At 41.9% G+C, this 11,967-nt stretch overlaps 1 protein-coding gene across 1 annotated transcript in view; it reads right to left on the reverse strand.

The window, feature by feature from the left end:
* LOC134223702 (CD151 antigen) overlaps positions 1-10,997 on the reverse strand; it is a 28,978-nt gene extending 17,981 nt beyond the window's left edge. The window contains exon 1 of the mRNA XM_062702892.1: positions 10,484-10,997. Within this exon, the coding sequence (XP_062558876.1) occupies positions 10,484-10,546 (63 nt within the window). The 5' untranslated portion in view covers positions 10,547-10,997. The remainder of the gene's footprint in view (positions 1-10,483) is intronic.
* Positions 10,998-11,967: the final 970 nt, after the last annotated feature.

An 11,967-nucleotide genomic window follows, 5' to 3' on the forward strand; every position in this document is an offset into this window, starting at 1 on the left:
TTTGGCTGCGGCAGCTGTCAAAATGTTAAAAAAGAGAAACAAATCTTTGCAGAAAAATAATAACAAAATGGATTGATGATGAAAATTATGATGATGACAACAAAATAATATTTTATTTCAGGTTGTTTTTTCGATTCAGTACCATTGAAAAGAAGTGCGCTTCCGATTTTATGGTCAAATGTTGTGAAAAAAATAAGGTTGAACACCACGCGCCGGCCATATAACGTAGTTTAGGGAAATAAATTGAAAATATTGATTGCCACAACATCTAGGATGTCCACTAAATCGATTAGTATTTTTGCCCAAACTATTAATTTATAAAATTATTTATCGGAAAAAGTATGACAAGCGGTTAAAATTTCGTTAAATCATGCATTTCAGTGATATATTTCACTGACTGCGAAATGCTTTTCCGTTTTCAATATGGCCATCATGGAATTTGATCAGAAAAAAATTGCTTTTATAAAACACCGTCATAAACTCTTCGCAATACAAACATTCTTATGGGGGTAATTCATTTGACCACATTATGACCAAAAATTGTAGCTTTATTCGAGCGTTGAAAATTGGATTTATTACGCTCTTCATCACTACTATAGATCTGTTCATATGGTCATTAGGCATTTGACGTTTTTAGGTTTTTTCAGCAGATTTATGGGAGGTTTATTGATAGCAATAAGAGCGCCAATAAAACTGAGCAATCAGCTTGGTGATTGCTGTCATAAGTCCGCAATAAGAATTAGATAAATCCAAGAAGCATGGAAATTGTTACTTCCCGAGCAAAGCTTGAGAGCAAATCGATAACTAATTTTGTTGTTGTGAAATCGCCTAATTTTGATAACTCAGGTTGATATCCTTTTGGTCGTTTTAACGGTTAAAAGATCAAAATCTACAGCAGAAAAATCTTACTGTGACATCAAATCGAAAACTATTCCTGCTATCGATGAGAGCAAATCGAAAACTAATTTTGATATTGGTTCCGATAACAAAATAAGTACACAGTTTGATGTCAGATCATACAATTTAGAAATCAACAGCAAAATGAGATCAAAATATGTAATCAGTCATGATGATTCATATTTGAAAACAAATTATGATTTCGATTTGATATCAATATCAAAATATGTTTTCTATATGCTCTCATTATGTTTTCAGACTTTGCTCGGGTTGGGTTGCTTGTGTGCTGCCTTCCTAACTCATTCTACCTCGAGCATCCCGTCATCGCTGGCCAGGCCTACATACAATACACGAGACACGCCACATAGTAAGTGGTAAGTGACAATAAAAATAATGATCATATACCTACCTCGTGAAATCGCGGTGTATTGTTTCTTTGTTCCTAGAGATCCTATATGAAAGATATACGAAAGCGGCGCAGCGTCTCTTGAAGATGGCTGGAGAGATATTCGATCCGCCATTATTGGTAGCACCGCAACCGCTGCACTTGGCACGGTGCCCCCGGATCAGAGAAACGACTGGTATGACGGCAAATGTGAGCAGTTAGTAGAAGAGAAGAATGCAGCATGGGCGAGATTGCTGCAACACCGCACGAGGGCGAACGAGGCACGATATAAACAGGCGCGGAACAGACAAAACTCGATTTTTCGGAGGAAAAAGCGTCAGCAGGAAGATCGAGACCGTGAAGAGACGGAGCAACTGTACCGCGCTAATAACACACGAAAGTTCTATGAGAAGTTAAACCGTTCACGTAAGGGCCACGTGCCACTGCCTGATATGTGTAAGGACATAAATGGAAACCTTCTTACGAACGAGCGTGAGGTGATCCAAAGGTGGCGGCAGCACTACGAAGAGCACCTGAATGGCGAAGTGGCAGACGAAGATGGCGGTATGGTGATGGACCTAGGGGAACGCGCGCAGGACATAATTCTACCGGCTCCGGATCTCCAGGAAATCCAGGAGGAGATTGGCCGGCTGAAGAACAACAAAGCCCCTGGGGTTGATAAACTACCAGGAGAACTATTCAAACACGGTGATGAGGCACTGGCTAGAGCGCTGCAATGACCAAGGTTTGGGAGGAGGAAGTTTTGCCGTGGATGGAAGGTGTCGTGTGTCCCATCTACAAAAAGGGCGATAAGCTGGATTGTAGCAACTACCGCGCAATCACATTGCTGAACGCCGCCTACAAGGTACTCTCCCAAATTTTATGCCGTCGACTAGCACCAACAGCAAGGGAGTTCGTGGGGCAGTACCAGGCGGGTTTTATGGGCGCACGCTCCACCACGGACCAGGTGTTCGCCATTCGCCAAGTACTGCCGAAATGCCGCGAATACAACGTGCCCACACATCATCTATTCATCGACTTCAAAGCCGCATATGATACAATCGATCGGGACCAGCTATGGCAGCTAATGCACGAAAACGGATTTCCGGATTAACTGATACGGTTAATCAAAGCGACGATGGATCGGGTGATGTGCGTAGTTCGAGTTTCAGGGGCATTCTCGAGTCCCTTCGAAACCCGCAGAGGGTTACGGCAAGGTGATGGTCAACATCTGCTATTCAACATCGCTTTGGAAAGGGTAATACGAAGAGCAGGGATTAACACGAGTGGTACAATTTTCATTAAGTCCGTCCAGCTATTTGGCTTCGCCGATGACATAGATATTATGGCACGTAACTTTGAGAAGATGGAGGAAGCCTACATCAGACTGAAGAGGGAAGCTAAGCGGATCGGACTAGTCATCAACACGTCGAAGACGAAGTACATGATAGGAAGAGGTTCAAGAGAAGACAATGTGAGCCACCCACCACGATTTTGCATCGGTGGTGACGAAATCGAGGTGGTAGAGAAATTTGTGTACTTGGGCTCACTGGTGACGGCCGAAAATGATACCAGCAGAGAAATTCGGAGACGCATAGTGGCTGGAAATCGTACATACTTTGGACTCCACAAGACTCTCCGATCGAATAGAGTTCGCCGCCGTACCAAACTGACAATCTACAAAACGCTCATTAGACCGGTAGTCCTCTACGGACACGAGACCTGGACGATGCTCGTGGAGGACCAACGCGCTCTTGGAGTTTTCGAAAGGCGAATGAACCACGAGTTGCATCAGCTGTTGGGAGAACCATCCATCGTTCACACCGCGAAAATCGGACGACTGCGGTGGGCCGGGCACGTAGCCAGAATGTCGAACAGTAACCCGGTGAAAATGGTTCTCGACAACGATCCGACGGGCACAAGAAGGCAAGGTGCGCAGCGGGCAAGGTGGATCGATCAGGTGGAAGATGACTTGCGGACCCTCCGTAGACTGCGTGGTTGGCGACGTGTAGCCATGGACCGAGCCGAATGGAGAAGACTCTTATATACCGCACAGGCCACTTCGGCCTTAGTCTGAATAAATGAAATGAATGTTAATTATTGAAAATGGCTGCTAGGGTGGGCCTGGTCAACTGGAACACTTGCTCGCTCAAGAGCAAAAGCATCGAACTGACTGATTTCCTCGAGGAGAAGGAGATCGACGTGGCGTTCATAACTGAAACGCACCTGAAACCGGAGGTGAGCATCTACATCCCGAACTTCCGCATCGTGCGACTCGACCGGCCGTCCAGGGGAGGTGGTGTGGCCAACGCACTCTGATACAACATCAACTGTCGTCTGCTGCCAAGCTTCCAGCTGACTATGATCGAGGCCATCGGTGTCGAAGTGACCACTTCCGTCGGCGTACTGTCCAACGCAAGCCAAAGCCGGTGAAGGATCATCGGCTGCCCTTCGGAGGGACATCGTCAAGCTTACGCGGAGGCAAGGCCAGTATATTATTGCCGGCGACCTGAATGCCAAACATCAAGCCTGGGGCAACAGTCGCGGCAATCGAAACGGCATAATCTGGAGCAACGACATGGAGGAAGGCCACTACACGATCTTGAGCACGGATTCTTCCACTCGGCTGAGTCGAACCGGTGTCCACGCAACCCTCGGCCTATACATAACCAATATGAACGACCACGTCTCGCAGCCGGTCGTCTACCAGGAGCTCAGTTTGGATCACTATCCGGTGGTGGCGGAAGTGGGCTCCTCGGTTAATCGGCATCAGCAGTTCCGTCGAAACTACCACCGAGTCGACTGGGCCGGTTCCAAAGGTGCGTGACAACAAGCGATTTCGGTGGCCCGGGAGCAACATGCACCGACGGCTAGGCAGGTAAGCAACTCCCTAAACATCGATACACTCACCAAAGATTTTATTCGATTGCGGAATGTCACTCGCAGGCATTTTTAGCGTACTGGACTGTCTGAGCTTAAGGCACGCTACAATCGAATCAAAAAAAATATCAATGCCAGAATGGTGGATTTCTCGAATAGGATCCGCACTCTTCCAGATTATGCAAAGCCGTTCTGTAAAATTACCGAAATACTAAGATCCAAGCCTCTGTCCATTCCACCTTTGATCCCACTAGACAATAATGGCTCTAAGGATCGCTTGATAACTCCTGCAGAGAAGGTCGCTGAAATAGGTTGTCACTTCATCAGCTCGCACATTCTTGGACAGAACATCGTCAGTTCACACGAAACAGCCGTCAACGAGTATGCGAACAACATCCATCTGATTCCCAACGACTTCTCGGAGGAGATGGAGATCTCAGTTGGTGAATTGACGGCCTATACCAAATCATCGAAAAACATGAAGGCCCCAGGCTTCGACAGCATCCTGAATCTCGAGCTCAAACACATGAGCGCTCCGTTCTTCGAGCACCTTTCGCTGATCTTTAATCAGTGTCTCCGGCTCAGCTACTTCCCATTCCCTTCCCAGCATTTGACAATGTATGACATAATGGCCTGGTGTACAAACTACAACGCCACACTTCCCAGCTACCTGGTGAAAATCATCAACAATTACCTGTCGACAGAAACATTCCGGGTCTCAATCAGCGGAGCGAGTTCCAATGCGCACAACATCGTCGCAGGCGTCCCCCAGGGCAGTATCTTCGGGCCACTGCTTTTCAATCTGTTCAGTGTTCACCTCCGACATACCAGAACCTGCAGAAGGCGGCATTCTGTCTCTGTTCGCAGATGACACCTCCATCGTCTATCAAGGTGATCGGAGCGCTAGTGGCAAAACTCTAACGAGGCATGGTTTTCCTGACAGAGTAACACATCAGCTGGAAGATCTGTATCAACGCGGCAAAGACCCAGGTCCAGGCTTGGAATTTACTCACACAATGAGCTCAATGAGCAGAAAAAAGTTCACCAAAAATGAGCAACAAAACATCACGGACATGATCAAAACATAGAAAAAAGATGCTCTTCGTTGTGGGAAAAATGAGGAGCGGCTCTCTTTGAGAGAAACCGTTTGTCTCAATGTGTCTCTTTGAGGAGCATCATTTTTGTTGTTCTTTCCAACTGAACGTACAGAGGAATGAAAGCACACTTCGGTCATACCATCGCTACCAGCACAACAGCCTCGCACATTTGTACCTTTATGAGACCAGCATGAGAATAGGAACCGTGTATAGCATCCATGAACGGGTAGAAAAGAACACCTTTCTATGTTTACAATAATTATTTACTGCTTCTAAGCAACAGGCAGCTTGATGTAGCCAATTCTACATTTATCTGGTTAGCAATTACAATTTGAAAAGCAAAGAGATTATTGACGAAATTATCTTATTACCTACTAGGCGAACCTGCCCGATTTCGCTCGGGTTTTATTTGTGATATGTCAATCATTTAGTTGATTGAGGCGTCGCACTCTAGATCGATTTCAGTTCGAGCTTGATGGCTTTCTTATGAAACCGTTGCATTTAGACAACATCTCAACTTTCCCCGACAAATTGAACAACTATTAACATCCCAAGACGATTCGATTAGTGAGAAAATCTTGCAAATCAGTCCATCCGTTCGTGAGTTATATTGCCTCAAAGGAAATGCAAACTCATTTTAATATAAAGACTAGTCGAACCTGCCCGATCTTGCTCGGGTTGTTTTTATTTCAACCTAACTGTCAATCGATTAGTTGATTGAGGCGTCGCCCTCTAGATCGATTTCCGATCAAGCTGATAGATTTCTTCAGAACTCACAATAACGTACTATTTTTACATTTGTTCAACTTTGCCAGCAAAATGCTCTATCTTTTCATACATATAAACACAGCTGACCTCAAAACGTATCGATTAGTAAGGAAATCTTGCAAATCGGTCCATCCGTTCATGAGTTGCCTCAAAGGAAATACAAACTCATTTTTATATAGATAGATGAAGATGATGATTAAAGAGATGAAAAGGTAAGGGTCAGGGAGCGATCCCTTGATCTTAGTGGCATAAAGGCATCAAGACCTTTAAAATATTGTGTAAACGCGTTAAAACGCGTGAGACCCAAAATCCGCATAAAGAGAAAGCCCATATCAAACCGCATGAAAAGCGACTCCAGTGTATACCGTTTTGACCAATTAATACAAGATTTGTTCGACTGCTTCAATTTTGAATGAAAATTATTAAGTTCTTTTAATGTCTTCAAAGTGTAAAAACTAAATCAAACAGTCCTAAACACGCATTATGACAGTGATTGAATTGTTTACTAAGCAAACGCGATAAATACAATAACTTACTGGCTACCGTTAGATTGTCCAAATAATTATCATAAATTTATTCGCCACCACCAATTCCATCCGTCGGAAAGAGGCTCAAAGATACTCAATGAGCAACTTTTTCCTCACCTCATTGAGTCAAACCATTTAGTTATCATTGAGAAATGAATATATTTCGGAGCTACCCGAAAAAGAGAGAAACGCAAAAGTACAAAAGAGAAGGGCAAAGATTCGCACGCTTAAAATCAATAACACAGAGATGTGTTTGTATCACACAAAACGGACCTAATGCGGAACATCCCCTAGATGAGCGATAGTTACACAGCCACAAAAATAGCTCGTGTGGTTTTATTGCAGCTAGGATTTCAATATTTTCAACAATATTTGCTTCCTCATGAAACAAGGAATCTGTACAAACGTTTACATGTTGAAAAGGACCGTTATCACGACCGTACGAGGCATTTTTGTGCCTGTGTAACTGTCGCTCATCTTGGGGATGATCCACATTAGGTCCGTTTTGTGTGATGCAAACACATCTCTGTGTTATTGATTTTAAGCGTGCGTGTGTCGAGAGCAGTGAGCATTTTTTTTTCTTCTCCTGATTCGCTCTGAGGAGCATTCCATCCCTGCCCAGGTCATCATTTGCCCCCACTCCAAATCCACTAAACTTGTTCCGCCTGGGGACTGTAAAATCATCCTCATTGGCGCGACTGTGGAATGGGCCAAAGAGGCTAACTACCACGCCTTGACCCTAGACGTATCTTTCGGCAAAAGGTTGACAAGATGGCGACAAAGTGTAACGTCTTGTTGAAATTATTGTACCCTACGATCAAACGCCGATCGTCATTCTCCCTTAAAAATAAGCTTGCCATCGAATACGGCATGCTGGTCTGGAAGAGCTGCGTAAAAATCCATCACCTTAAACTTAGGCGAGTCCAAAACAAATCCCTAAGGATGATCCTCAACACCCCTCCCAGGACAAGAACATCCGAGGTCCACCGTCTGGCTGGGATAAAAAAATTACATAAACGCTTTGGTGAGTGTAAAGATCGCAACGGGCCGCTTGCAATCGGACCAGCTAGCGGTTAGGTCGCTAGTTCTAAACTAGGGTATCAATTTTTTGTAGTGTAAATAGAGTAGTTAAGTTATCAAATTGTAGTTTAAGTTTTAAACCATACTGATGCTTTTAAGGCTAAAATTTAGGATTATTTTTTACATGGTTGATTGAATTACTAGATTAAAAATAATCATATTAAAACTTAATTAAGTTGAAGGACTCTGAGGTCAACCACTTTAAATGATTAAAAAAATATCAAACAAAAATATTGAAATAAAATTAATTTAACAACAAAACAAAGATTCGGCATTATATTTGAGCGTCGCGAGACGCAACACCCGTCAGAATTATTGTTGAATAACATTTACAACCAATATATCACAGATGATGACACATTGAAATTGATCCAAAAAAGCATTTCAGAATTTATTACTACTACAACGCCAGCAACCTAAGCATTCATTTGGTGATTTTAAATGATGAACTTTGTACTTAACTTAAAAATCACTCTAATAAAGCAAAAAAAAAGAATAGCATAAAACCGCAACTCAGTGAAACGCAACTCAATCAAATGCAATCGAAATCATTGTAGCGAAAACATTATCGCCCATTGTTGAATACACTGACGTCAAACACAATCAAACCCGATGAAAGCGGCACTGGTTCCCAATCTACGAACGAGTAAAATTTAGGCAAATTGCTTCAAATTCTGAGAGACTTGGATGTGTAGTGCAGAACAGTGCATAACGCACCCACGGGACAAAATGGCCTCATTTATAAAATCACTCATTTTATCACTCAAATCACAATTCAATATGATTTATTAATTATTGAACCGCCAAGGAAAAAATAGCAAAATCCCTCCATTTTATACCACCAATCGTGCATTTTGCCCCAGAGGCCATTAGAAAATCATGAAAACTTTGATGTTTTGAATAGTAGACCATTGTGAAATGTAGCTCGTTTTTTAAATATTTCATATAAACGTTGAAATGGTTAGGTATTCTTGTTTATATCGGTGAAAACATCTAAAAAGCTTAAGGTCACTCCTGACAGAATCCAAGTTTCAAAGTGCTCGCGCTTTCGGGGGCACACCACTCGATACAGATGCAACGCACAACTGTCATTTTTATTTTTTTACGCATGCTGCGACGCAGCAAAGCTGAATCAACAAACATGACAGTTGTCCGCCGCCTCCGTATCGAGTGGTGTGCCCCCGAAAACGCGAGCACTTTGAAACTTGGATTCTGTCAGGAGTGACCTTAAGGGGTGCATTTTGGGCTGATCTCCCCTATTTGTGTATTTCAACTTGTTATGAAGAGCAGCACGAAAAAAAAATCTAATCCTCAATGATGGAAAAATAAGAACGCGGCCGTCTTCTGTTACTAAACTGTTATCGGTCGCAAAACAATCATTCGATTTCAAATAAAATTGTATACACAACAATTCAGTAAAAATACCACGAGAAATATGAAAATCTCGTTTTGTTTCATAAAAATTCAAAGCAAATCGATTTTGTTTAAATTTATTTGAATTTTCAATTCAAATTGATTTCGTGTCATTCCGAAGTGTCAGAAGTCTCGAAGTCTTTCGTACGGCCGTTTGCCGAATAATATGCAATATGTCCCAGAAGTATTTCGTTTGGTTTCGTTCCGAACCAACATTGAATTTTAAAAATTTCGTTACTTTTCGTACCGATAGGAAAAAGTGAGTTTTTGCACACCGTTATACGCAGCACATGTCGGGTCTGAAGTATTTCTAGTGGAAATTCTGAAGAAATCCCAATTGAAGATAAAAAAAATAATCCATTTGATGTTCCGATAAAATTCCAGACAAAGTTTCAAAGAGTTTCATGAATTGAATTTTTGAAAAAAAAAAGTTTGTGGCAATTCAGAACCTTCCGAATCCCGAAGTTTTTTTTTTCGTAAAATCTCCGTAGAACTGCTGCATAAATTCTGAATTGCTGTGGGATTTTCGAAAAATTACACAAACAAAATCCGAGGAATTTTTCAAAGGATTTCTTTAAGAATTTCCTATGGAAATTTGGTCATTCGAAAATTTCATAAAAGTTTTTGTGAAAATTGCAAAGAGCTTGTCGTAGATATTTCAAATATTTTTTCCATGAAAATTCAAAAATAAATTGTTTTAAAGATTTTGTTGTTGAACTTTCTAACGAAACCTCAAATCCGGACGCAAGAATGTAGCACGGCATCTCCAACGACCTAAAATATGCACAACGGAACATTGTTTTATGAGGTAGGCATTCTCCATCAACAAGTAAGAGGATGTTTGTGAATATTAGGCTTGTGGGACCAATTATTTCACACTAGAAATTTTGATAACTTCCATAGCTTTATGATTTATTTTTTTAATCATTCATAATTTGAAAACATAATACTGTGACGTTCGTACTACCTAGTTACAATAAATCGCGAATTCAATCACAATGACATCTACTCCGTTCCGCGTGTCACATTGTCATTCTCTGAAGTCACACGAAATGGAACAACACAATACAATACACAGTCCCAGCCCCAGGTATCTGTCAGCTCCGGAATTGAGCATTACTTCCATGTGGCCATACTGGCTTCAGTACGAAGTCCAATGCATATTCAAAACGCTCCAGTACTAGAACTGGAATACTACTCGGTAGGTACCTCCATTGAATGAATACAAACGCAATTATCACGAAGAACGGTTGAGTTGATTTCTACACATTGGAAAAAAAAATCGCGATTTTCCATTTCAGGATAAATACTGTTAAAGCACACTTATTTTCAACAACTTTCGCTAATTGCTTGTAACTGACAACAATTCGATTAGTTCAGAGAAAATATTGATTAGGCATGATGACGATGAAGTTTAAAACAAAATGCACAATTACCATGAATATGAGATTGCAACTGCCGAGCACAAACTTGTGATTGAAGATCTTGCCCAGCTTCATGATGGAAGCGAATGAAAAATCGACCAACTGTTTTCCACACTACTAAGCCACAGCACGTGTCGTTGAAGATCGCTGCACGTTTTCTTTGCCGTTGATGATGTTTTCACATTTGATTTATCAATACATCCGATATGTTTTTAAAACATTCATACACATTTTTTTCAAATCCACTTATTATCACACATCGCACATTGACAATATGTCACGAACTCATTCGGTTGTTAAGTAACCGATTGAAGCACATCACAACCGTCATTTTGCCCAATTCCATTCAAGTTCGCGTCCAGCTCGTGCTTCCAGCATGCACTGAATTCTGAAAAAAATTGATCTACTAGTACATGTTTTCAAGTTTTCCAGACATCTAACGAATCGAGGGAGGAGCGCGCCGCGATGGAACCGATCGTCGTTACCGACGCAAAGCCGACAATGGACTGAACCAACGCAAACACCGCACACACCTGTTGGGTATCGGGTTAATGGCTGCTGAGTGGCTCTCCTCCGGCTGACTGATTCACTGACCATCACAGTCCCGAGCAGTGAGGAATGATTTGAATGTCACCAAAAATGATTATATTAAATATTTTAACGATTTTTTAACGATCTAACGATTTTTTAATTTATTCTCAGATTAAGGCCTGAGTGGCGTGTGCAGTAAATAAAAGTCTTAGCCATTCAACTCGGTCCATGACTGCACGTCGCCAACATCCCAGTCCGCGGATCGTCTTCCACCTGATATATCCACCATGCTCGCTGCGCACCTCGCTTCTTGTTCGCGTCGGATCTTTGACAAGAACCATCTTCACCGGATTGCTGTCTACCGGTCTAATGAGCGTTTTGTAGATAGTTTGATACGGCGGCAAACTCTATTCGATCAGAGCGCCTTGCGGAGTCCAAAGTATGTATGGTTTCCAGCCACGACGCGTCTCCGAATTTTTTTGCTTGTATCACTATCTTGTAAAATGTCATTTATTCACAGCTTTTTTTTTCAGAAGCCATATTTACTTCATAATTTTAGATGTACTAATAAAACGCTTAAGTAGTGCTATATTTTTGTCCAAGGGAACATTGCTCTAAATATATCATCTGAGGCTGGAGAGTGAAATCTTTCCAAATGTCACGTGTCATTTGACATAATGTCATTTGAATTACATTTTGCCTTCCACGCTCTAGATTACAAAATTATAGCAATGTCTTGTTAGACAAAGTTGTAGGTACATTAAGGCGCTATAAGTTTGTCATACCTCAATAATCGATAGCCAACTTCTGAAAAACGTTCTGGGAATTCTTCAACCCCCTCGATTTTGTCACCACCGAACCGATACAAACTCGAAGTGGGTGGCTCATGCTGTCTTCTCGACTTTTCACAGTAAGAAGTGGTAAGTGAGAAATGAGGAGTAAGAAGTTAGAAGTGAGATGTCTTG

The sequence above is a fragment of the Armigeres subalbatus genome, chromosome 3 (genome assembly GCF_024139115.2).
Source record: "Armigeres subalbatus isolate Guangzhou_Male chromosome 3, GZ_Asu_2, whole genome shotgun sequence".
NCBI lineage: Eukaryota > Metazoa > Arthropoda > Insecta > Diptera > Culicidae > Armigeres > Armigeres subalbatus.